We start from the raw sequence: 27991 nt of genomic DNA, 5'->3' as shown, positions 1-27991 counted from the left end.
GGACCATTCCACGGGCCAGTTCGGGCCTCCAGACCACATGTTTGACACCCTTGTTGCAGCAAATCATAATATTCTTTCTATTGTGGTTGCAGGAACCACTAGACTAAAGAGCTGAGACTTCCTGTTTAAAGGGCCAGATAAATTAAAAAACTAAAACATGTTTTATTTTAAAAAATCTTTAATATAATAACCAATAAAAATCTTACATTTATTTTTGTAATACTGTGTTTCGCCGTATATCAGTCTTGAAAATTAAAAATGCCCCCAAGTCCTTAATCACTAATGGCGCTATCAGTGTTAACATAAATAGAATATCATATCCGAAGTAACATAAATAGGATTACATGTTGAGATATTTTACAGCATTGATAGTTGTACAATTACAGTGGTTTCAAAGTTTAAAAAAAATATGGAAAATATATATAAATACACTGAAAAGATACAAAAACAAATTTAAAAAAAAAGACAGACCATATTTTCTAAACTTATTGTTTGGATTGAGAAATTTATGAAGTTAAATGACCTTAAATAACTGCTTTTGTGGGTTCGACTGGGTGTCAAAATGGGGGGGAAAAGACTTTCTCCTGAGCTGATTAGAGAGGAAGAGGAGAAAAAGGGACTAAAAGCTGGCATACACCAGTGTGCAGGACTCATTCCTAATAACAAAGTGTTTCGGGATAAAATTATTTTGTTTTTCTCCACTTTGAGAATATAATTGAACCCACTGAGGCTGATTCCTCAGACACTCACCTAACCAAATTTATTGCTTCTTTAATCAGCCCTGGAGGTTTTAGCTATAATTGGAAAAGAGTTTTTTTCTAGTGATCAGTCAGTCTATAAAATTCTAAACTTGCATTAATAACACGATGTGCCACTGGTGGATGCCGAAAATGTGCCTCTCTATGCTTACATAGATATTCTTTTCAAGAAAAAAATCATAACTGATTTATGGTTAATCAATCCAATAATCAATAGCTGTCATTTACAATACTTAGAATCAGTTTCATGTTAGAACAAAGGGGGTTTCCCTTCAAAAGCAAACAGCATTTTTAAATGGCCGCGTGTTATGAGGGTTAACATGAAAGGACATCAAACCAATAAAGTTTTAATGTGTTCAGCAGAGGGCGCATGGACACTAAAGTTTCACCTGATTGTTAAACAGCCTTGTAATAGCGATGTCCTTCTCTCTGCTGGCGCACAGTCACATAAGAGGCACTGTGTTCGGTCCCTTTACTGGTCTGGTGTGCCTTCATCGTAATCTCACACAGGGACTGAAGCTTCAGCCTCCTCGTTGCATTTAACAGCTCAGACCACCCTTCTGTTTAGTGTTTGTAGACAGGGGCATGCCGTTCTTGTCAACGCACCAACACTTTCCTCGCCGCCGCCCACCTCGAGATGACCAACACTGCCGAAAACACAACAGACATAGTAAAGAGTTAAATGCAAAGATGTCTGGTCTCTATAGAATCAATGTGAGATCAGCCCTTTTTCCTATAAATCATCTAATTTGGAGACTCACCTGCTTCTTTCTGAAGAAACCACGCTTGTCACAGTTGGGCATGTAGATATCATGGTTTGACGTAAATAAATGGGCATTAAGACCTTCGATGATTGTCGTTAGCAGCTGACGGCATGGAGCCTGAGAGAAGGAACAGAGTTAACCAGATATATGTAATGCCTACTTTAATTCACTGTCAGGAATGTGCTCTTTTTGTTTTGTTTTGTTTTTTAAACATAGATATACAGTACAGGATGAGCGTTTTTACCTCATCTGGATTCTCAGTAGGTGTACTTTCTAGTGTATGAAAGCAAATAAAAACAAACAAGAACATCAGTTTTTAAAATTTTAGCGTTTATGCCATTAAATTGAGGAAGATTTCACACATTTTGAGATCTTTTGCTTGGTAACACATGTTGATTTCTCTAGTCATACTCCAATTTCCATTATAACATGATAATAACCTGAAAAGCAGTGAGTTAAAAGCATTTAACTTTCGAGATAAATGTGATATTTAAGATTGTATCTCAGCCAACAACAGCAAAATAATAATAATAAGTATTCAATTACTCCTAAATCCATAATGTTTCTCTCTCACTGATTAAATCATAGCTTCTCCCAAAAAAGTAAGCTGAAACTTACCAGCAACATGGACCGGTTTAGTCGGGCTGGTGCTACTGGCATTACTGCAGACTCCTCTGCCTTCCAGCAGGGCACGCAGGGGCTTTGGCTCATCGTCTGGAGGTGCACAACGCAGACCGTGGGCGCAGCTCAGAGTGTAGACGCCACACGGCTCTCCAAGAGCCAAAGTTGTGGCATTTACCTCTACAGACGGCTGCCTCTGTGAGTGCTTTCCTCTGCAGGTAGGACATCCTCTGGACGGTGTGGTCAGTGGGTTTGAACAAGCCAGCTGCAGGAGGACCAGCACCAGGATGTTTAAACACAGCAACATCTTACACTAAAAGTTGTCTGCTAATAAATGGTTCCAGTGCAGCCTCGTAGCAGTAATAAACGGTTCCAAGATTCCCTTTTCTAACTCTGTTCCCAGTTTTGGATAATTTGCTCCAGCTGAGAGCAGCAAGTGATAATGCAGCTGACAGACGCCACTGACAGCAGCTTTTAAAGAGGAAAGGTATGGGAGGGATACGTGATGGAGAATGTTAGCTTTCCTCTCATTTCCACACAGCTGAGCACACCCCATTTGACTTGTCTCTGACACATACACGTGCTCACGCACGCTCATGCCATTTGTTGCCTGTCATGCCACTGGATAGCTATGTTTCCTACATTGACATAAATCACAAGTGATGCTGCGTTTGCTACACCATTGCTCTGCCTTTTCCCCACTTAGAGGATCATTTATCATCGTCATATTTTTACGGAGGTGCTGCGTTATTATGGCCAGTCAATCATGGTAGGGCTAAAAGATGAAAAAGACACTTTATTTTCTGCAGCATAAATTTAGTTTCATTACACCACGGTTTTCAATGGCATTCAAATCTCTAGCAGAATTTAATATTAAAATGATTTGAATATAAAAAAATAATAAAAAATAAGTAAAAATAGTTAAAACAAGGAATAAATCTGGCTTTATAGCCTCAAAAAACACTCCAAATAATAGAAGTTTTTCTCTGTTAACAACAGTAAAAGCATTTTGGCACTCCAACACCTCCAACCTTTTTATTGATATTGTCACTACTTTTTTTTTTAAACGCTATCTGCTAAATCGACAGTGTGTTCTCAGAGTGTGTTTACAGATTCTCAGGGCTGAAGCTGACACTGATTGACACCGGAAGGTTGAAGGAGTGCCGCTGAAGGCAAGATGACTAAGACATCAATAGCCACAAGCTAAAAGTCCCGCCCTGTAAATTCCGCATTTGTGAATCACAAACACATGAAATTAAAGGACAGGATCAAAGTATTTTGCCATAAAATTGATACGTTTAATATCTCATGGTTGCTAGGACTTGTAGGTTTCTGCTTTCATTTTCCCCACCAGAAGCAAACTTACTCTTAAGTTCAGTGTTTATGTCAATTTTTTTCCATGCCGGTTTATACAATTGTAAACCAGCTCACAAACTGACGTTCAACTTCATAAGAAGCTGTGAGGGGGATGCAGTGTTTTGCTTGAAATTTCAAAATCAAGAAAATAATCCAAAAAAGAGATAAATAAGGTACTTTCAGCTGCTCCCTTATTTCCCAAAGGGTTGCCAAAGCGGATGGATCCACATGTTTGATTTGGCACGGATTTTATGCCAGAGGAACTTCCTAATACAACCCTCCTATTTATCCAGCCTTGGGACTACTAGGAGCTTTTGAACCCCTGAGGTTCGAATGGATTGGGAATCTTGGTGAATGTGTTGACTATTACACCACAGAGCCACTAATCCACTAGATTAAAATATTAAAATATCTGTTACAAAGTGAAAATGAAATATGTATAACTAAATTCATAAACACGTGGAATAAAAATAAATTCAATTTAAAACTAAGAATTACCAGGGTCCCGGACCCTCTTAGGTACACTCCCAATAGGGCTTAAAAAGCTGGGATTCTCCACCAATTGCTCTTAGATCTGAATAAGCTTCTCAGATGAGAAGTTTCAAGAAACTAAAAGAGGTCCAGATGCTTTTCTTTCCAAGCTCCTTAGACAATAATATATATGGTATTTTGATTTATATATATATATATATATATATATATATATATATATATATATATATATATATATATATATATATATATATATATATATATATATATATAACACCCAGCACGCCCCTGCGGGCGGTTTATCCTTCAAGCTCGGGTCCTCTACCAGAGGCCTGGGAGCTTGAGGGTCCTGCGCAGTATCTTAGCTGTTCCCAGGACTGCGCTCTTCTGGACAGAGATCTCCGATGTTGTTCCCGGGATCTGCTGGAGCCACTCGCCTAGCTTGGGAGTCACCGCACCTAGTGCTCCGATTACCACGGGGACCACCGTTACCTTCACCCTCCACATCCTCTCGAGCTCTTCTCTGAGCCCTTGGTATTTCTCCAGCTTCTCGTGTTCCTTCTTCCTGATATTGCTGTCATTCGGAACCGCTACATCGATCACTACGGCCGTCTTCTTCTGTTTGTCTACCACCACTATGTCCGGTTGGTTAGCCACCACCATTTTGTCCGTCTGTATCTGGAAGTCCCACAGGATCTTAGCTCGGTCATTCTTCACCACCCTTGGGGGCATCTCCCATTTTGACCTCGGGACTTCCAGGTTATACTCGGCACAGATGTTCCTGTACACTATGCCGGCCACTTGGTTATGGCGTTCCATGTATGCCTTGCCTGCTAGCATCTTGCACCCTGCTGTTATGTGCTGGATTGTCTCTGGGGCATCTTTACACAGCCTGCACCTGGGGTCTTGCCTGGTGTGGTAGACCCCAGCCTCTATGGATCTTGTGCTCAGAGCTTGTTCTTGTGCTGCCATGATTAGTGCCTCTGTGCTGTCTTTCAGTCCAGCTTTGTCCAGCCACTGGTAGGATTTCTGGATATCAGCCACCTCCTCTATCTGCCGGTGGTACATACCGTGCAGGGGCCTGTCCTTCCATGCTGGTTCCTCGTCTCCCTCCTCTTTCTTGGGTTTCTGCTGCCTGAGGTATTCACTGAGCACTCGGTCAGTTGGGGCCATCTTCCCAATGTATTCTTGGATGTTCGTTGTCTCATCCTGGACTGTGGTGCTGACACTCACCAGTCCCCGGCCCCCTTCCTTCCGCTTAGCGTACAGCCTCAGGGTGCTGGACTTGGGGTGAAACCCTCCATGCATGGTAAGGAGCTTTCTTGTCTTTATGTCAGTGGCTTCTAGCTCCTCCTTTGGCCAGCCTATTACCCCAGCAGGGTACCTGATCACGGGCAGGGCGTACGTGTTGATGGCCCGGATCTTGTTCTTACCATTCAGCTGACTCCTCAGGACTTGCCTGACCCTCTGCAGGTACTTGGTGGTTGCAGCTTTTCTAGCGGCCTCTTCATGGTTCCCATTCGCCTGCGGGATCCCCAAGTACTTGTAACTGTCCTCTATGTCTGCAATGTTGCCTTCTGGTAGTTCAATCCCCTCAGTTCTGACTATTTTGATTTATATGTATATTTATATATATATATATATATATATATATATATATATATATATATATATATATATATATATATATATATATATATATATATATATATATATATATTGTTACGTTTCGGTGTTGTCAGTGTTTTGTTTTTGCGTGATTGTCATGTGTTTCCTGTTTTACTTTGAAGGTCTGTTGTTATCTTAGTGTGTTTAGTTTACATTTTCCCTGTCTCGTCAGTTCTAATTTGCCCCAGCTGTGTTTCCCTCTTGTTGTCCATTTTCCTGATTGCCCCTTCTATGTATTTAAGCCTTGTGTTTCAGTGTGTCATGGGCGCGAGCTTCCCCCCGTTGTAAATAGTTTGGTGTTTTGTTGTAAATAAATAGTTTGTTGTAAATACTTTCGTTTCGGGATTTTGGTGGTGAGCTTTAGTGGGGTTTTTGTGTGTGTTTTTTTTCTTTATTTTTACTTTTTTTCGTGTTGCACTCCGGTTGCCTAGGCCGGGGTGTAACATATGGGGGCTCGTCCGGGATTGCCTTCGCTGGGGGGTCCGGGGACCGCCCTAGCCTTTGTCGTCTGCTGGAGGGTCCGAGGGACCGCTCCATCCTTCATCCGCCTTCGCTGGAGGGTCTGTGGGACCGCTCCAGCCTTCGTCGTCTGCTGGAGGGTCGGTGGGGCCGCTCCAGCCTTCATCAGCTTCGTCTGCCTTCGCTTCAGCCATCCGCCTTCGCTGGAGGGTCCGAGGGACCGCTCCAGCCTTCATCTGCCTTTGCTGGAGGGTCCGGGGGACCGCACCAGTCTTCGTCGTCTGCTGGAGGGTCCGTGGGACCGCTCCAGCCTCCATCAGCTTTGTCTGTTTTCATCCGCCGTCGCTGGAGGGTCAGTGGGACCGCTCCAGCCTTCGTCAGCCTTCGTTTGTCTTCGCTGGAGGGTCCGAGGGACCGCTCCAGCCTTCGTCGTCTGCTGGAGGGTCAGTGGGACCGCTCCAGCCTTCATCAGCTTCGTCCGTCTTCGCTGGAGGGTCCGAGGCACCGCTCCAGCCTTCGTCTGCCTTCGCTGGAGGGTCCGTGGGACCGCTCCAGACTTCATCCGTCTTCGCTGGAGGGTCCGTGGGACCGCTCCAGCCTCCACCAGCCTTCATCCGGTTTTGATCAAACATTTCACTTGGGGTTACATGTTTGATTTTTGGGTGGGGGGAAATGTTACGTTTCGGTGTTGTCAGTGTTTTGTTTTTGCGTGATTGTCATGTGTTTCCTGTTTTACTTTGAAGGTCTGTTGTTATCTTAGTGTGTTTAGTTTACATTTTCCCTGTCTCGTCAGTTCTAATTTGCCCCAGCTGTGTTTCCCTCTTGTTGTCCATTTTCCTGATTGCCCCTTCTATGTATTTAAGCCTTGTGTTTCAGTGTGTCATGGGCGCGATCTTCCCCCCGTTGTAAATAGTTTGGTGTTTTGTTGTAAATAAATAGTTTGTTGTAAATACTTTCGTTTCGGGATTTTGGTGGTGAGCTTTAGTGGGGTTTTTGTGTGTGTTTTTTTTCTTTATTTTTACTTTTTTTCGTGTTGCACTCCGGTTGCAGATATAGATATATATCTATATATATAGATATATATCTATATATATAGATATATATATATATATATATATATAGATATATAGATATATATCTATATATATAGATATATATATATATCAAGGACCACTTGTATCTGCAGGGGAATGTTCAGCAGGGTACCCAGCCTACATCCCAACATCGTTTTGTATGCTCTAAAACCAATACTTCAGAGTCCGTTCCTAGGAGCAAAATAATTACCTACCTGGTCAAATAAAGTAAAACCAACCATTTATAAAGTAAAACATATATTTTATTTTATTTTTAAAGTATTGTTGAGTCGGTCACGCTACTTCTTTTCTTATCATATGCAAAGAGAGTTGGATGTAGACGTAAAAAACGCAAACTGTAAAATCAAAAGGGGGAAAATAAAAAAAACTACAAACGGCATCGCTGTCTCACGGCACTGCGCAGGTTAAATATTTCTCTCCGTATTCATCCTCACGTTTGATTGGTCGAGGAGGCGGAACTTCCGACAGCGCTGGCTTTGCATAAAGTGGCATAGTTCACCTCCTTAAAATTGGAAGAAAAGCCGAAGAACGACGCGTTACAAGTTATAAAACAGTAAGGAATCATTATAAGACAGGAGGACTTTGAATAGTGTGGGTATAAACTCTATTGTATCCATGTTTACGTCATATAATCAGCCACAAAGCGACATAATGTTGTGGCGCTGAAGCAGCTAGCCGGCCAACAGAGTCCTGTCTGTAGTTTGGGAAATGCAGTGTCGTGTTTGGGGAAGGCTCGTAAATTAGTAAATCGTAGTGGTTAAAAGGCAGGAAACAAAGTGATAGTACGACCTTACGGCTTTCATATTTATTTTCTTTGGCAAAACAAAAAAACGCACGCATATATATTATATGCATGATAGTGACTCGTATTTTACAAAGGTTTCAGTAGTGTATGGCAGCATTTTTAGACTTTTTCAACTCTGCGCATGTCTGTATAATGACCCACCTCTGACTCAGTGAAAAGAAAATATCCACATCACCGTTCACGACAAATATACCTCTATAGTAAAGGGTGAATTTGAATTTCAAAAAAGAAAAATATAACTTTGTGTGTAATGTCACGTGAGTCGGCACGGCTTTGATTATAGACTTGATATTATTACTTTCTTATAATATTCTTATAATATTAGAAAGTAGTATCACCGAGGTAGACCTGAGACATCAGCCGATTGGGTAACTAACAGGTGAAGTGCAAATCTATTTGTCATTTATAATACAAAACTTTCTGTTTCAACTCCTGCTTTTTAAGCTTTTCAGTTTCAGTTTTTTGTCTTGTTTGATAGTAATCTGAATATTATAAGAATAAAGTATAGTTTAGGAAAAAATATGTGTACTCGCATCCTTTTACTAGTAAGTGATTTGCCTTTATATTATCAGCACGTAATAAAGAAAAGTGAGCAAGAGACAAAGTGAATCTGGGAGTCATGTATTCATGGGAATCTTGAGATGAGACAGTCTATTCTTGAGTCAGCCCCAGTTCGGTTAGCGTGTAGGTCGCCCACGGGAAAAACCTGTCCGTCACGGGCCAACACAATGGGGGGGCTCACGTTCGTGCCTGTTGGCAGGGTGAAGTCCCTGTCCAGGCCTTTGCCTGTCTTTGGAAAGTAGGATTAAATGTGAACGGAAAAACAGAGTCTCCTCACAGGAAGGGTTTGGCCTGAGGATCAAACCCAAGTCCTTCGTATTGTTTGATTGCACAATATTGTGGTCAGAAATCATTACTGTTTTATTAAGGAGGTCCTGTGCTGCCCCTGAATTTCCCAAACTTATACTTTTGGTGACTGCATTTATATTTATTTTTTTCCTCATAAACTCATGTTAGTTATATAGTAACTAAACCTCTGTGCCTTGTAAACGATAGAGTCAGCATAACAACACTTCTTGTTCATAATTTGGTGGAGTGGTCCACTTTTACAGTAACTTTTGGTGTTTTAAAACCAAGTATTTTATCTCAGATGTGCTCTTTGTGTTCTAGATTGTGATGGTTTTCAGACATGGACGACATAAACCTTCATTATCGCTTTCTAAACTGGAGGAGGCGAATACGAGAAATTCGTGAGGTGCGAGCTGTGCGTTACCGGGAGAGACTCAAAAGGATGTTGAGAGATGGTGACGTACTCAGGTAAAAGCAATGCCACTTTGGGAGATGGAAGAGAACCTTCCTACTGATTTGGCATCCGATTTCACTTAAGTGCTGATTATTACGGATCTCTTTGTAGGTATCATGGGAATTCAGATGAAGTTGGCTGCTTTGTGGCGGCCAGGCCACTGTCGAAAAGAAACCGCTATTTTGAAGTAAGTGCACCAACTTATGCGTTTACTTAAAACACCATTGTGATCATTTTTGTAACCTCGCTGATGTTTGTGTTTTCACTTGTCTTGCCTATTCTGCAACACAATGTACGTGTCCATAACCATGATATCTTGGATTGATTGCCACATTAAAGAACTGAAATTGGGACCAGCTATATGGTTTTAATGGCCACAGTTGGGAACCATTCTTGGGTGTATTCACATCAGGCATCATTTCATGGATTTCCCCTCTCGTCTGCTGTCATACACTCACACTACACCTAAAGAAACGGGTGTGTGTACGCTTCAATTTGTCTCAGAAACTTGCTCTCTCTCTCTCTAATTGACTTTTGAAAGTGGTCACACACTGTCCTCTCACCTTACCTGTACATCTGTTAATTAGAAATTAACAAGCTCTTTGTAATAAAACTATTATTCCCATGCTCATACACTAATTCCCTGCCAACTGAACTGTACCTGTGCCCAGTTTTTCTCACACTCACACTGGCCAAACACACTGATCTTAGGGGGGTTAAACATGCTCAGGCACAGTGTGGATTGCCTGCTGTGAGTTCACTCTTACTGCTGTGAGTTCACTCTTACTGTTGATTAGTTGATGATGTAATGTTGGAAAGTCCAACAAGTTTTCTGCCACCCTCTTCATTTCTGAGCTGGACTGTTTTCACTGTTTGTTTTTTTCAAATCGAAGACTTCTGTAGACTTTCTCTAGTGTAGGCTTCTCTCAGTTATGACCTCTGTGAATGGAGGTTTTCACATTTCACAAAACCCAATTGGGTATTGAACAAAAAATGTTTTAAATGTATTTTTACTGCGCTGTCATTGTAGTTCAGCGTTAATAAAAAAGCCGTGGGCCTGTTTCCACATGACAGTGCAATTTTAGAAGACTTGAATATATTATGTGTTCATTCCGCAGTATGCAGTTTAATTGATGTGGAAGTTACGTTCAAGTAATGAAAGTGATTGTGCACAGAAGAACTTCTTTTGTGTGGTGTTAAGGAACAGAAATGGTGGTCCCGTCTGAGCCTGAAAGTAACTGAATCTAATCATCAGGCACTTGTAAAATATTCAGCAGTATATTTAAAACTCTCAGTATTCATACAGAGTCTGTCTGTGTTCAGGCCACTCAATCAATATGAATGCACAAAAATACATTGACAACAGTACAAATTAATAATAATTTCTGTTTAATTTTTAATTGTTTCGATTTGGTTGTTGCTACAGTAATTTATTCTTATTTTTTCAAATATGTAAAAAAAAAAAGTAAAAAATATTCTCCTCTCCTCTTCCATGCTTTGCACCTGTTGTTGGACTGTTAGCGCCAGAGGGAGTTTACAGCCAGCAAGGCTTTCTCTCACTCACTATATAGTAACATGCAGTGTTTCTGGGAATGCAAGAAGTTATCAGCACATTTTATAAACTGCTCATTTATACACTGAGCCTACAACTGCACAATTGTGTAATTGTACACATTAAACAAAGAGTAGCTAGAAGAAATAAAACCTTGTAATTGTCATAGGATTTTATTAAGTATTACTTACATACAGTATGAGGTTGCCTGTGATTGTAATCTGATAGCTTTATTGTAAATAGTGTAGTCATGTGGCTAGGTGCTTTACCAGGTATCGACTCTCTCAAGTGTTAATGCTACAAGATGACACTAAAAGCTCAAAGCACAATGATGCAGAGTTTCAACAATGAGTCGTTTTTTAATATATATATATATGAAAAGATTATGAGTTCACGAGTGACGCATGAACTGTTAAACAGAATAGACAGACTCCTAAAGGTGAGAAAAAATTGATTATCAATTGTGTGTTATTATGAGTGTAAAGGTGAGGCTGTGTTTTACCCATCGGTTAGCGTTAGATTCCTACCATCACCTATTGTCTGGGTAGTGACTGAAAGAATGAGGTTATGGATATTAGCAGCGGGAATGAGTTCCCTTTAAGGGTGGCTGGACTGTATAGAGTTTCTATAGCTTCTATGAGGAGCTTGGTCGTTGGTCACCATGAGTGGCTTGGAGTAGGATGTCTCTTAGGTGAGGTGTTTCGAGCACAACCTACTGGAAGGAGCCCACAGTGCAGTCTGAGGACTCGCTGACGAGATTATATCTCTTTGCCTGCTTGGGAACACCTATGGGTGTCCCCACCCGGATGAGCTGGAAGACATGGCTGGGGAAAGGGAAATCTGGGCTTCTCTGTTTATAATGCTGTCCCCACAACCCGAACCCAGAAAATCAGCAGAAGATAGATAGACGATTGGATGGATGATTCATTTTGGTGGTTGTCAAAGGATCAAACATCCACAGTCACTGTGTGGCTGAAAAATACAAACATTAATTTCTTGTACATTTAATTTTGAAACTGTGTAATAGGAAGTTCAGTCTTGGCACTCCCTCTTTATTTTGTGTGACACAAGAAGACTTGGCAGGTCCCTTTCGTTTTTGGAGTCATGATGAGAGATGAATCATGAAACTTCATGGAAAAATGATGCCTTTGAGAAACGAAGATGTTTCAGCTTGCAGTGGTGATTTGTGGAATCACTTGGCAGGTTTTTCCTTTGTTTTGTTTTTTTTACATTCTGTGCTGTTGAAGCCAAATTCTCAAAGTCATACCTGCATGTTTTTGAAACAACACTGTACATATTTCCAGTAGCTGTAATTTTCAGCCACAGCTCATTCAGTTTACCAGGTTTCACTTGAGGGTTCATTTTTTCTTTTGAACCTATGTTTTTGAATCAAGGGAGGACCTTGAAAGATCCCATGGTTCAAAATATTTGTTCTTGAAGCTTCAGTACATGATAGCAATCACATTTAATCATAATTCATGCTACAAAGAAGAAAACGCACTTTATCTAAAGGTAGCTAGTGTCATTTCATTTAATTAAAAAACTGATTTTTTAAATTATTGTGAGTATTCTAGAAAAATATTTGCAAAATCAAACTTCACATTTCTAGCAAATGATTGTCAATTTTGCCAGCTAACTACGTAGGCTAGTATTTGCCATCTTCAGCATGCAGTTTTTTAAGGATATGTTTGTTTACTCGAAGGCTACAAAATGCCTCTTTCTTCGTAGGGCTGCCAGATTTTACTGTCAGCATCAATAGATTCTGATTCTGATCGTTTACTTGAAAACTTCTTTAATCAGCACCAGCAAAAGTACCCAGTTGGGTCTCCATTATACTTGTTTTGTAATTTAAAAAAAGAAAAACAGATACTCAGTGTTTAAGTTTCGGTGGTAACTTTTGAGCTGTTGAGTCTGATGATTCAGTCACTTAATCCCTGACAAATCAGTTCATAGTTCAAATAGTCACAGCTCATTTCAAGTCATGCACCCTGTATTTATTTTACATTTTCTGGTAATCTACATACTGTACAACATAAAAATCCCAGGACAGTGAATGTATCAGAATCTGCCATGTTCAAACTTGCCAACACACACACATCCTGCTTGCTCTGACGTAGAGTGAAAAAGTAACCAGCCCTCAAGACTGATACTTTCATGTGCTTCACCCTAGTGACTCACTCCCATACAGGGAGTTACCTTGGAGGAGGAAGAAGAATACAATTTGCACAAATGGGCTTTTCAACTAATTAATGATTAAGTGGATGCTAATTGTTGGCCTGATTGCAGATTTTAGGGTTCACCCACATGTTTTCCAGTAGAACAAAAAAAGAAATAAATATTGCTTCTTACTCTCAGGAGATGAGTGCTGAGGTCATGGGAAAAACTTAAAAAGTTTCCTTTTCTCTTTGCCCTGGATTTGCCAGCAGTGCTTCAGTTGCATTGTGTCCTTTAAGAGTTCCCCGGGGATGATGACATATGGTCACCATTTAGTTATCATAACAGTGGTGCAGCCCAGCTCGTTACTTAAGAGTATTCACTTTGAACCATCGTGTGGGGTTGTACAAAGATCTGGGATCAAGTTGGTTTGGAAACGTTATGAAGTGAAAAGACGAAGAGTGCAAGTCCAAAATAAAACATGTAACAGCATGTAAAAGATCTGCAGTAGAGGCAAACAAACCTGCAGGACCCTAGCAGTTGGTTTTTCAGATCAGTTTCTGTGCTGTGATAAAATACTTAAAAACTCTTAACTAGTAGGTAAAACCACGTTGAATAAAATGTATTAATAACAACAGGATATACATGATCAGATATCCATCAGCATTTGTTTTAGTGCTGTTCTTTACTTTATGACTCAATAAGGACTCATAAACAAAAGATGTTTATGTTGGCGCAAAAGTACTAACGTTCCATTAGAACCAGGTTCATATTGGTTCTAAATACAATATTTTACATGTATTATATTATACAAATATTAACATGCTAAACATGCTAGTCATTAACATCTCTTTTAGTCATCAGCATTATAATACATTATGCAAGAATTAGCTTAAATCCTGGTTATTTCTGAACATGTGTCTTTTTCTTAGTGATTAAATTGGCCTTGTCCTCCAACTGCCACCATAAGACAAGATATGCATATGCATCCTTTAACCTCCCTGCTTGGTCTCATACTGCAGCTCTTCTAAACACTGTCTCACTTTTTTTTATAAAAGCATCTTTACATTTCAAAGTATAATAACTTTGTTTCTATATCACATTTGAAAATGGAATTGAAAATTCAAAAGGCAAAAAAAGACAAAACTAAAAAATATAAGTCACATTTAAGATAAAGTTTAAAGATAAGAACATAGGACACAAAAATGCAAAGCTCAACAAGTTAATATGAAATATAGTACAAGATGAGTAATGATAATAATTCTCAGTTAAAAAAAGACAAGATCATTGTGTTGCAGGAAGCAGTTTAACAAAAGTCACTGATTCTGTTGCAGGTTGTTTCAAAGCTTTTGGATTTAGGAGCAGCTAGAAGGACCACACACTTTCTTCTTATTGCCATTAAAAAGTGATTTTAATAGATGGTAAAAGTGCTTTTGGTCTTTTCAGGTGACTATAATCGAAACAGGAGTGAGGGGAATGATTGCTGTCGGTTTGGTGCCTCAGTTTTACAAACTGGATCATCAACCAGGCTGGCTACCAAATTCTGTGGCTTTCCATGCTGATGATGGCAAGTATGTGACAATTATTTTCTTTACAGTTACATTCATGATATGGATATGCTCCACATTAAAGCACTTTTAGCAGTGTGTGCTCATGTGTCAGTCATGATTGAGGAACCAGAAACATAGCACTTTCGTTTGAATACTTTTGGGAACAGCCTGAAGGAGCAGAATAAAATGCTTTCAGCAACTGGACGAAGAATAGTCGATCTGTACATCAGGATTTATTGAGCAGGTGTGGTTATGTACTTTGTGAAGGTTTCCTGTATGTTCCCTTCAAAAGAATGAAGTGCAAAGTGATGAAAACTTACCAAGGGCACACTGACCTGGAACTGAAAGCCATCAGCTGTACACAAGCATGTTTTAGTTTTTTTGGATCATTAGTTTTCAGTTTTATATCGTGTGTTTTTGTTTGAGCTTTGACAGTAAATGATTGGAAAGAGAAAGAGAGCGAGACATAGATTATGACAGCGGTCCCCAACCTTTTTTGTGCCACGGACCGGTTTATGCTCGACAATATTTTCACGGACCGGCCTTTAAGGTGTCGCGGATAAATACAACAAAATAAAACTATTACCGGTACCGAAAAAAATAAAATTTATTCATAACACACGTGAAAAGACCCAGGAAAACAGAGTAAACGATAAAAACGATAACAAAATAATGCTGAAAACCGATAAAAACCCTAAAAACTATACATTTCACACCTGAGCCTCAACGCTCACGGCCTGGTACCAAACGACTCACGGACCGGTACCGGTCCGAGGCTGGGGACCGCTGGATTATGACACAACTCCTTACTTTTACAGTTGCACATAAGGCAGTACCTTAGATCCTTAGATCAATGACTTAAGGCGTTTTCATCTGATTTTTTTTATTTTTTTGTAAAGATAGAAACAGTGACTGTAGCGAGGTAAATGGCCTCTCCTTTTTGTCTCTCTGCAGGCTGTATAATGGCAACACTGTAGGACAGCAGTTTGGTCCAAAATGCTGCAGAGGTGACAGAATCGGTTGTGGAATATCACTAGATGGTGAAGATGGACAGTTAACAGTGTTTTTCACCAAGAATGGTCACGAAGTAAGTAGTGCACCCCATAAGTGCCTTTGTATCACTTTACACAGATTTCATATATTCTCGCTGCTAATCTCTTAAAAACTGTCTGATTGTGTGCTCAGGTTGGCAATGTGGAGATCCCAGCATCTCCCGATGGTCTCTACCCTGCAGTGGGGATGCACTCCTTAGGTGAAGAAGTGCTGCTGGACCTGAATGCTGAATGGGGAATGGAGGAGGATGATGGACAGATGATAGTTGACAGTCACGAAGAGGACTGGGCTCGTCTCCATGATGTCAAGGTCACTGGCACGGTAAGTCCTTTGGAACAGGTTGGCCTTGAGGATGTGATGCTAAATTGCCTAACATGAGCCACTTCACTGAGCAACAAAGCAGCGTAGATAATGAAAAATATCAGGTGGTGTGGAATAGAAAATGAACGGAGCTTCATATGTCTCTTGAGGATAGCAGCTTGGAGCTATATTGGCAGCTAATGGCATAATACACTAAAATAGTGTATAATAGACTGTCAGAGCTGTATTGTAAGTAATGTAGGAAAAAGAAAATGTAGATCAAACATACAGTGTTGTCTGGTTCTGCTGAACTGGATGTGGTAATCTTTTCAAACTGTCCATCATGTTATTGCTAAATCAGGAAGAATCATGACTCTAACCCTAACTAACCCTTGCGAGATCCAGCATGTTCAGACACCATCTGAGTCTTCTTAAAGTGATTTAAAGTAAGAGAATCAATTAAAAAATATAACATAATGTTATGTGGTGTAAGCCTTTATCTAAGTATTAATTAATTATCATGAATAGAGGCAAACAGGATAATATATAATTTTATAGCAGTACAGTAACTGTTTGTAACTATTATGATGGCTCAGTGGTTACCAAATAGTCACCTGGGCTTGTGCTGGTTTTCTCTAGGATCTCTGGTTTCTTCTGTCATCATAAAACAAGTTAATGCTCTTAACCCAGGACACTTTCACAAAACAGATTCTAAATCAAAAGACTTTCACTTTGTGGTTAAATACTGGCTCTAAACCTTTAAGAAGCTGTAGCAACTGGTGACAAATACTATACGTTTATGCCCATGTGGCTGGGTACAGCTAAACTATACTGTGCTATAAACCATTTATTCAGTGCATGTATATTCCTTTAAAAGAGGGCTTTGAATTAAAGAGTTAACATAAGAAATGTGCTCACATGTATAATATCATTGATGGAATTAGTGCATCATCACCCACATTACAACCAAAACGCTGATGTTGTGACAGAAATTGTGACTGCAATACTCAAGATTGTAAAGACAAGAAGTACTAAAGTGAAACAAAGCAATAGAAAAATAAGCAACATTTTCTCCAAGCTGTTCAATGACAACTCTGGCTTTCTACATTTGCCCCCCCCCCCCCCCTTGACTGCTTGGCTGCAATGTTTTTGTTTGACTCAGCAGTTGATACACACAAAAGCTGCACTCTTAGAGTAACCTCCATGCCACCCGCACATTTGTTTATCCATTATTTCTAAAAACATGGCCCTCTCCTGTGTAAGTGCAGGGCCTGCAAGCTGCAGCATGAACAGCCAGCCTGACCTTCAGGAACACAAGTTAAGGATAGCACTAGGATGCCAAAAGCACAACGAGTTTTAAAGTTCTTTTTTAATTTATTTAACCAGACAGGTCTTTAAGAAAAAAAATGTTATGGTCCTTTGGCAAAAGGCTAAGCCTCTTGAGGATTTCACACACAGCATTGCAAGGATTCATCGTTTTGATTATGCATCCTAGCTCTATAGCAATACTTTTTAGCTTTATAGAGTCTGACTATAATATATGTTTGTGAACTTCTCTTACACAATCAATAGTTGAGCAATCAGAATCAGCACACAGGCACAGCTTAGGTCCCTAAATATTCTTATCTATATCAGATGTTATCAAAGAGCCTAGCAACCATCTGTCAGTGTGATAAAGTGACCCATTTGTAGCATTTATGTACTTACAACACCTTCTAAAAGCATCATATCATTTTTATTTAGTGACAGTAATTTCTCATTTTAGCCACAAAAATCAAAATATGAACAATATCTTGCGATGTCTTCATGTTGCTTAGCAAATACCTAAATGGGTTAACATGCGCATGCATTAGTCAGACTAACTATAAAAGACTGAGATGATCAACCTTTATCTTAAATTAAAGCCATTCTATGTGAATCTCCATATACAGATGGGCAGTTATCAAGCTTCCCTAGTGCTGCAGTTACATTATGTTTAAGCACACGGCATTATCTCAGAATCGAGTAACTAAAGTCCTGCCAGATTTCCAACGTAACTTCTGTTCTGCTAATCTCAAAAACACAGTGAGGTCCATATGTTTTTTAAACAAAGGCACAATGTTGGTGCAGACATTTAGATTTGATTCAACAAAAGTTGAATGGCTGTGTGTGGGCACGCAGACAGACATCCGCTGTGGCACATGTCTGTCTGCTGCTGGGTCTTGCTTTTGCTTTACTGCAGTAGGTATGGAGTTGTTGGTATTATGTGTCACGTTAGTATCATTCTGTTACTCACTTTATTTTGTTGCTACTGACAACAGCAACAGTGGATCATTGCCAGTGGTATCAATAAGAACGCCGCAGGACTTTTAAGATTGTATTCAATCAGAACTAATTCCTCAGATGTTTGGGTTTCTTTATCTACTTGAATCTCATTTTCGTTTTTCACAACAATATTATATCATCAAGTTCAATATTGTCATGAGCTGAAATCGGCACAGGTATTTATAGGTTACTGAATGATTAACTAGCAGCTGTAATCCAGATGATAGCTGTGAGGGAAAAAAAAGAAGAACAAAAAAAATTCAACTTCTCCAGAACTTAATCAGGGGTAAATACTGATTTAACAAATAATAAATTAGATAAGATTTAAGAATGCAAAATGGCATCATAATAAAAATTTAATCCCACTTGTTCGTTGTGACAAAAAAAAAAAGGAGTTCACTGGGTAACTGTTTTATTTTTAATGAGATTTTAGGCAGAGCACTTCTGGCTTTTTTAACTAATGAAGGTATCTTCAGATGGTCATATTATGTGCACATGTCCTCATCTGCTCCGATGACATTTTAATGGGTCCTGTGGAGAGAGAATGAAATTAGTAGGGCTGAGTTTCTTGGCTGCATGTACGAAACAGGGCAGCCCCAGTTTCGTACCCAGACAGTTAAATGCAGAGATGACAAATTAATTTCTGTCATAGAAAGAAAGATACGCACAGCGTTGCAGCCTGGGTTTTACCAGCGACAACCGAAGCGTTAAGTTTTCAGCTCGTCCATCAGCCAGCTCTGAATACCCTTTGGGAATTTCATGAAGTTTGGTATAGATGTTCACTTGGCCTCAGTAATTCTAACAAAATTTCCAAGATAAAATAAGTGGTAGTGTTTCATATCCAAAAGGTCAAAGGTCTTAGATATGGATATGAACTTTAGCTTGACTGGTTCGTGTAACACTGGTTTCTTCTTGCATTAATGTTAGATGGAAACATGCTCTCTCTTTAGCGAATGTTTATAGCAACCTGAAACAGAAGCTGTAATCAAGCTGGTGCAGAATCAGACATGCTTGCACTAGCAGTCAAATATAATGTAGTGGTTATAATCATTCGGATAAACTTTCTTTCTCCAGTTTTGTCTTTTAAGCTGTCAGAGTTACACATGCAATTTGACTGACCACCCACTTGACTAAAGCAACGCTGTTTAAATTCAACTATTGGAGAAATTATTTTGGAACGTCTCAGTAATCTCTGTAGGCTTCCAAAGCTTTTGCAATAAATTCTGAAAGTAGTGATTCATGTAAAGGTAGGTCCATGTTTTTGGACAGTAACACGTTTTTGTTATGTAATTTTGGTCTTTGTAACAAACAACTGTTATAAACAAAACAACCAAGATGTTGTGAAGTGCAGATTTTCAGATTTAATTCAAGGGGTTTAGCAAAAATGTGGCATTAACCATACCATTTTCTACATGGTCCCTCATTTACAGAGGCACAAAAGTAATTGGACTGATAAACCGTTTTATGGCCGGGTGAAGTCTGTTCACTCAATATTCAAAATATATAACGCAGATGAATTTGCATTTTGTATCTGTTCTCTGAAATTCTCAATACAAGGTCCAGGGACATGGCAGCACAAGTGAGGGAGACCATTGTTGGGTTGAAAATCCAAAATAGATGGCAGAGAAATGGGAAAAAAAACTTCAGGAGAGGCCAAAATCAACAGTACATTCTTAAAAAGAAGGAATGACCAGCTCAGCAACACCAGAAAGCCTGAAAGGCCACCAAAGATAACTAAAGTACATGATGACAGAATTATATCCATGTTTAAGAAAAACAACAACAACATCTAGCCAAGTGAAGAACACTTTCGAGGACGTAAGTCTACAGTCAGGAGACACTTGAATGTAAATAGAGAGGGTTTATTGATGATCTGACTGCTGATAGAAGTAAAAGGATCAATTCTGAAGGATACGGATAATGACCATACTGCAGAAGTAACCCAAAAGTTTCATAAGGCAAAGAAATGTATTAACTTAATGCAGAGACAACAAGCAGCAACTGGAGGCGGCTGCAGTTCAGGCCTGGCAGAGCATTTCAAGAAAGGAAACGGCATTTGGTCCATGGCTTCTAGACTTCTGGCAGTCCAAGACTGCAAAGAGGTTTCATCCTCGAAAAAAAAAACCTTGTATTCATAATTGTGTTGCTTTGATATGCTAAATTAATATTTATCATCTTAAAGTGAGGGACTGTGTATTAAAATGGCTGTTTCCCAAACAGCCATTCAACTTTTGTTGAATCAAATCTAAATGTCTGCACCAACATTGTGCCTTTGTTTAAAAAACATATGGACCTCACTGTGTTTTTGAGATTAGCAGAACAGAAGTTACGTTGGAAATCTGGCAGGACTTTAGTTACTCGATTCTGAGATAATGCCATGTGCTTAAACATAATGTAACTGCAGCACTAGGGAAGCTTGATAATGTAACTCGCCTCTAGTCAGCTGTAGCACCAAATCCTGAATGTGGTGAATTGACAGAAATTGTGTTTAGGTGCTTGGGGATTTATGTATAAGAGTGAAATACAACTTCATGTTTATTTTATCCTTTAAAATTACCTATAGACACATTTTTCATATTTAAAGGTATAAAGTACCTTGCTACCTAATCAGATTCATCTTGATACTGTTTTCAAAGTAATGTCTGCATGTAATATTAAATGACTTCTCCTACTAGCTGTGCATGTTTAACATGTCTGATGGGTCATGTCTGCAGCTGCTGGAGTACGTAGGGAAAGGGAAGAGCATCGTGGATGTGGGCTTGGCTCAAGCCCGTCGGCCTCTGAACACACGCTTCCACTACTATGAGCTGGAGATCACAGATGCTGGAGAGAAGTGTTATATTGCACTGGGGCTGGCACGCAGGGTAAGAGGCTCCTCGTTACAGTCATCACGATAATGATCACATGTCACTGACATTGATACAAGGGTTAATTTACTATACACACACCGTGGTTATCTGTCAGTAAAGAAAACTTCTCTTTGCCCCTCTAACACCTCGTCATCGCTCTCCCTCATTTGCCCCACTGCTCTCACTGTTTCCAGTCTAAGTGATGGATGACCGAAAGAGGAAAAGCTAACAACAGAATAAATATTGTCTCATTTTACCGCTACATCTGGTTTTCCATAGAAGGTTGTTCCATATGCATGCTAACATGTTTACTGACTGCCCTCCTGAATAGGAAAGTTAGTCCTACTTCTTCTATATTTCCAAATAGTCAATCATTGTAGATTAGCAAAAAATGATTGCACAAGTTCCTCTGGCTTATCTATCTATCTATCTATCTATCTATCTATCTATCTATCTATCTATCTATCTATCTATCTATCTATCTATCTATCTATCTATCTATCTATCTATCTATCTATCCATCCATCCATCCATCCATCCATCCATCCATCCATCCATCCATCCATCCATCCATCCATCCATCCATCCATCCATCCATCCATCCATCCATCCATCCATCCATCCAGGATCATTTATGTGGAGTAAATCCTACATAAGTGGAAAATGATGTCCTGTGTTTTGAAACTAAATTAGATCTGTTAAATATTTACACATCAGAGATAAAACAAACTACCTCTGGCCTCATGTGAACTCTGTGCACATCCTGTTTAATACAAATAAAACACTGTAATAATTGCTCAGGCTGCAGCGATTGCATCATTTGAATGAGCGATATGAAATGAAGTTTGGCTCAGATGTCGTTGTTCTCCGCCAGCTCGCTCGTGCTCGCTGTTCTTAGTTATTGGACGCTAATTGATTGAGCGTCACTCTTCATAATCGCACCACTGCTTTGCCAGCTGGGATAGTGCTCTCAGCTTGGGAGGTAATGGATTGCTGTTGCAGACACCCTTGACATTAAGCTCCCCCTCACTCCTCTGCTGTTAGTTACTGTGTGTGGGCACGCCGTGCCCTCGGGTCAGACGTCGTGGAGAATAGAGCTCTGTCATTGTGCTGATTGTTTTCCAGGAATTGTTTTTCTCAGTGTGTCTGCGGTTTTAGTGGAGCATTATAAATCCATCAAACGGTCATTCCTGAGGTTAAGTTCCATCCCCCGTCATCTCCTGCGAGATGCATCAGTCTGCTGATGGGAAGTATTACCTCTTGCTGCAAAAATCTAAACAAGGGTCTCTCTTTCTCTCTCTCTCTCTCTCTCTCTATCTCAAGGTAACAAATGCTTAAGTTACTAGTTGCTCAATCATTGCTTATGTTGGATAAAGGAACACTTGTTTATAGTGCATTCCTTTTGGTGTCACTGTCTGCTATTTACTTGCCTGTGGTATTGTTCCAGTCTTATCTTCTTCACTGCAACGTGCGATTTCTCTACCTGTGACTGTGCACACAATCACTCCAGTGCTCTGTGTACGTGGCTTTGTGCGGATACTTTAACCACCTAAATTTAGGCTAAACATAGACCTATAAAATCAGCGTCAGGCAGGTTTTATTTCAGGTAAAAGAATCCCTCGCAGCTTTGAATAATTGTAAACAGTACAAGAGTTCTGCTGGGCATCTCTGAACAGCACCTTTAGGACGTCTATTATGTCTAAAAAAGTCATGATAAGCATCCCATCTTAGAGAAATAAATGTATATAATAAAACAATCAGCCTAGCAGTAATTTATTCCATCATCAGCCACAGCTAATTTCTTTTTTGATTTTCAGGACTATCCAAAAAACAGACATCCGGGTTGGAGCAGAGGGTCCATAGCTTATCATGCAGGTGAGAGTGCTCAGTCTGATCCTGATGGTGGATGATTAGGTGTCACTGTCTGAACTCCAATCAAGCCCATGTTTGAGTCCCATTGTCACAATGTTTTTTGTAGTGGACACAATCATTGTGTTGCCATCAGTGACACAGAAAATGGCACCAAACAAATGTTTCCAGCGATCTTAAAAAGGGCTGAATGGTTATTATTCCTGATCATTGCTTTAAGTTGTATTAACGTAATGTTTCTGATTGATTCCTGAGTAGCTCTATTTTACTCCCAGCACTTGGAAAAAGATGTAAACTTCAGAGTGATATTGTTTCAGTGTAATTGGTGCATGGTCTCCCTTATGTCTATGTCTGTTTCCTCTGGTTGCTCTGATTTCCTCCCACAGTCTAAATCATGCAGATCAGGTCAAATGGAAACTCTAAATTGCTTGCTGGAGTGGCCGTGTGTTTGTCCAGAATCACTTCTTTGGAAAATGAACGATGGATATTTCTTTACACTGTTCACTGTTACATGTTGGCAGATGAGAGATGTTGTTTTATATCTTGATATCGGCATTTGTTTCTTTATTATGTAATACTCCTGTTAATGTGGAATAAAGTTGTAATCAGATCCCTTGTTGTTCTTCATAGATGATGGGAAGTTGTTCCACGGCAGTGGGGTCGGGGACCCGTTTGGGCCGCGTTGCCTTGAAGGGGACATCATGGGCTGCGGCATCATGTTTCCGCGTGACTTCAGCATTGATGGCGGAGGTGAACGTGTTTATATTGTTCGCACGTTTTTCAAAGTGCCTTCACACGTGCAGCCTCTGACTTGCTTTCTTACTGGGTACTTTCAGATGAGATCGACGACTGGGACTTCGATGGGGTTGCTAAGCCCTTTGAGGTTCACAATGATTCTTATGCAAACAATGAAGATGAGGATGAGGATGAGGGAGAAGGTTTAGAGGGGAGGAAGGTCATGGTGAGATCCTTTCACAGTGTGAAAATTCGAATCATTTCTTTACGTTTTGATAGGAAAATGGGAAACAGGTGCAGCAGTTTATTAAAACAATAAAGCCATAAATGAATTTACAGTATATAAGGAAAAAACAGAATTTATACAGTTTTGATGAGTTTGAAAGTCAGTATTTGGTATGATCCCCTTTTACTGCACTCTTTCTTATCACAGTGTGATAAGATGGCAGTGTGTTTGGGATCATTATCATGCTGAAAAATGATCTGGATTCATCACTCCTTCAGACCTGTTGCCACCGATTTTCAGTCCAGTTCTTGTGTAATTTGGCATACCCCAGCCTTTTCCCTTCCTTAAGAATGGCTTCTTGACAGCGACCCTTCCACTGAGACTGTTTCTGTTGAGGTTTCAGTGAACAGTAGATGGATCAGTTGAAGGGTCAGATGCATCTCTCAGGTCCTGTGTCAGGTCTTTACTGGATTTTTTCCTCCTATTTCTTAAGGATTTGACTTTCATACACTGGTCATCTGCTGTAGATATTTTTTAGACCTGCTATTTCCTTTTTAATCCTCTACAATCTGCTCATTTTTTTAAGTAAACACTACACACAGTGCATATGCCACGTTTTCAGCTAATGGCACTTTGGGAACACCACTGTAGGTACAAAAATGCAAATATACAATTTTATGTCTGTTAGACTGTGTTATCTTTGGCATTTTTATGTAGATTCAACTAAAATGGGAGCAAAAGTTGTGTTTTTGTGAGAGTTTTCTTGTGCAAAAGGATACCATTTGAAACTATTTATTTTCTAAGCTATCTGTTATGTGTAGGCACAACCCTGGTTCATCCCTTGAGTTAGGGTCACTTTTTTATTGCTTGAACTTGTCTGAAAATGGTGAGGTGCGAGGACTAGAGTGAATAAGAGTAGAAAAAGAAAAACTTTGAAAGACTCTGGAAAGCCTGGAGAGCACTTTAAGAAACTGCAGTAAAGTCTGGCTCATATGGAAGCAAAATATAAAAAAATAAGGGGTGGCTCAAAACTTTTGCACAGTACTGTATATGCCATCTTCCCAGCAGATAGTCTTAATATATTTTCTTTGTTGTTCAGGTGTTCTTCACCCGGAATGGAAAAGTGGTGGGCCGGAGGGAAGTGGCCTTACCTGTAGGAGGCTTCTATCCTACCATTGGCATGATGAGCACTGGGGAGAAGGTCAGAGTGGACCTGCACCCCCTCAGTGGATGAGCAGGGTGGAGGAAATGAGAGCTAAATGGTGAGATTAGAGCAAGGACAAGGGAATGAGCTTGTGTGCATTTTGGAGATCCGATGGTAAAAATCAACAAATTCCAGAATGTTCCCGGAAAAGTCATTCCAGTGTAGAAGCTGAGTGTGGCTCCCTCGTGCTGGAAGAATAAGTTAATATGCTGGCAAAAACTTTTATAAGAATTATGAGTTAATATTAAATATGTGCCTAAAAAATAGCTTTTTTAAAAATTGTATATCTTAAAAAATTGTTAAAATAATCTGAGATTTTTTAAGAATATGGAGTAATGCTGTAGCAATAATACATAAACATCTTAAAGTTAAAAAAGGGCATAAAATGTCAAAAAGAGGCTCAACAGAATAATGAATGTGAAAGTCCAGAAAGAGCATGAGCTAACAAATGAACCCTATTACTTATCAGCAATAATGCATGTCAGCAAATGGCACTCTCACAGCCTGCAGCCATCCTGAGTTTATCCTCACAGCTCTGCTGCTTCTTCCTACTTACAGTGAATTACTGACACTCAGTGGTGAGAGTCGTAGTTTAGAAAGAAAATCCTCAGAAAGTCTTCCAAAGAAACAGCTGTGCACTAAATGAACAGTGAGTTTACAGGAAAAACTAGCTGCTCCATTCCTTGTAGGTATGTGTGCTTGTTCTGACATGGAGGCATTACAGCCTATTTTGTGGAAACGGTTCAAGCCACATGCTTTGACAGTTATGAGATAATTAAATTTAATAGCAATTTGTTGAAATTACATCAAAACTGTTTAATGGCCTTTAATTGCTGTGTTTTTGAAAGCTGTTTAAATAAGCAGAAATTTTCTGTAACTCTCTGTGCTGTTTACCTTTTTTGAAAATCTGCTATGATTAAAATCAAAACCATGTGAGAGGAAGAAGCTCAAATAGATTTGGGTGACAGTATGAGGTTCATAGTCCTGTTTATTCACTTCCCTTGAATGCTTGAGTGCTTGGTGTCAAAGTGTAACTACATACATGTTCTTTACTTTTTTCCATCAACCAACCAAGAAAATCACAGATGTTTATATCAATGAAAAGAAATGCCAAACTCATTGGAGACTTCTGATGTTTTCAGGGGGGAAAAAAATTATGTAATCCTCATATTGAGTGTGTTTTCTATGGATCATCATTAAGTGTTTTAGAAATGCATATCAAATGTCTCCAAAGGAAAACTCTGAAGAGCAATTCTCAGTTATCAAACTCTGTCAGGGCAAGAATTAAGGCCTTATATTTGCATAAAGTGAATTTCTCACTAGTTGGACTGTTGGCCTATAGATCTGAATGTGTAAAAAGAAGCCATACTGTAATACTACTTGCTGCTCTCAGGTATATTTGAAAATCAAATTTGAAAATGATATGTTGTCTTTTTTTTCTGCAGTGATGTTATCTTGGGCTGTACTTTGAATTCAGCCAAACGTTTTCATGTTCACCCTTTTTTTTCTTGCGTCACATTATTTTCCACTATAATCTATTACAAAAGTCTTTTGTTAAGAAATCTCTACATTTCCTCTGCCGATAGTTAAGTTGTAGCAGAAGACGGTGCATTTGTGTTACAGGTTGTGAGATGTTCATAAAAATATGGCAGTGGGTCTTCATTTGCTGATAACGCCACCATTTAAAGTTTTTAATTTTATGTCCAGTTCTGTAAATTAGGTCTTTTTATCAGCTGCAGTTGCACCGTCAATCAGTGAAGTCAAAACACCTTACAGTAGAATATTGATCACATTTAGATATCAAACAAGTGCCTCCATGCGGGTGTTGGAATTGATTCATGTAGATGTTTTTAGGCAGAAACTTCTTATGGATCTTGTGCATCCCAGATGTTTTTGTTTCTTTTTGGTCAGCAAATATTTAATTATGCTCCATTGCTGCTACTTGTGTGCTGACATAACGTTTAGCATACTGTCACATCAGCCTGTACTGTAAACCATTTTGGTGACCATGTCTAGCAGGAGCTGTTGCAACAGACCTATCCTGCCCTCACATCCCTTCTTATATATGTTCTTCTTTCATATCAAATTCACTTTTTTGTATTTTCTTGTCATCTCTTAAAGCAATCAGATAAATATGCCAAAAATGTTAATAAAATATTTAAAGTCATCACACTACTGACTACATTCTTCTCTTTCCTCTTCCCTTCAGGTTTAATTTTAATGAGCATTCTGGCTGCTAACTTTAAATCTTAAGACTAACTTCACTTTTTTAATGCCAGCAAAAAAAAGTTGTTTCTTCATGTAGATGAAATGTTTGTCTGGTTTAAATTTTTTTATTCAGCATTTTTTTTTTTTTAAATGGAGATCATATTAATAGGTTTTTCAGATAAGCACAACATTTACGGGATGATTAAGGTAAATATCTTTCTAAGCACACTGGTTAGATAACAGCAAAGCTGTAAGATGACAGTAAACATTGGATGTTATTCATTCAGTATAAAGGGATAAAGTTCATATTTATCACAAATTAGAGCTTTCTTTGCCTCACTGTGAATCACAGATTGTCAGTTCTCAAATGGAAATCAATGACCTTGCCAGCATCAATAGCACTCATTTCGAGATAAATTAAGAACGATGATGTATTCTGACTGGTCTGCAACAGAATAAAATTAAAGAGCATGACACAACGGTCAGGTCGGCAACCTGCGGCTCCGGAGCGCATGCCGCTCTTTAATCCTTTTAGTGCGGCTCCGCGTGGTTTGGGAAAATAAATTATTTTTTTAATTAGCTGAAGTGTATTTTATTTATGTTAGTTCTTTTTTAACTTGTAGTTCTAAATTGGAAGATTACTGTGATATTGAAATATAAATATAAA

General features: G+C 39.3%; 2 protein-coding genes across 3 annotated transcripts; one reads left to right on the top strand and one right to left on the bottom strand.

Annotated features, from left to right (window-relative positions):
- Window positions 1–160: 160 nt before the first annotated feature.
- LOC113021715 (insulin-like growth factor-binding protein 6) lies at window positions 161–2635 on the bottom strand. The gene is made up of 4 exons (XM_026166427.2): window positions 2141–2635; window positions 1767–1795; window positions 1520–1639; window positions 161–1405 (listed from the first exon to the last, which is right to left on the bottom strand). The coding sequence occupies exons 1-4, from the start codon at window positions 2448–2450 to the stop codon at window positions 1298–1300; spliced, it is 567 nt and encodes a 188-aa protein (XP_026022212.1). The 5' UTR covers window positions 2451–2635; the 3' UTR covers window positions 161–1297.
- A 5015-nt stretch (window positions 2636–7650) lies between these two features.
- On the top strand, window positions 7651–27288 carry LOC113022602 (SPRY domain-containing protein 3-like). Of its 2 annotated transcripts, none has more exons than XM_026168177.2 (11): window positions 7651–7803; window positions 9188–9334; window positions 9432–9507; window positions 14473–14597; window positions 15531–15663; window positions 15762–15950; window positions 20948–21097; window positions 22900–22957; window positions 23582–23701; window positions 23788–23912; window positions 25012–25572. In XM_026168177.2, the coding sequence occupies exons 2-11, from the start codon at window positions 9207–9209 to the stop codon at window positions 25144–25146; spliced, it is 1239 nt and encodes a 412-aa protein (XP_026023962.2). In that variant the 5' UTR covers window positions 7651–7803; window positions 9188–9206; the 3' UTR covers window positions 25147–25572. The 2 variants fall into 2 exon arrangements, with proteins under 2 accessions (XP_026023962.2, XP_026023961.2); XM_026168176.2 differs by having other exon boundaries at window positions 7655–7765; window positions 25012–27288.
- Window positions 27289–27991: the final 703 nt, after the last annotated feature.

This window comes from Astatotilapia calliptera, chromosome 5 (assembly GCF_964374335.1).
Source record: "Astatotilapia calliptera chromosome 5, fAstCal68.1, whole genome shotgun sequence".
In the NCBI taxonomy this organism is placed as follows: Eukaryota; Metazoa; Chordata; class Actinopteri; order Cichliformes; family Cichlidae; genus Astatotilapia; species Astatotilapia calliptera.
Note: the sequence above shows the minus strand (reverse complement) of the source record. Positions and strands in the feature narration are given on the sequence as shown.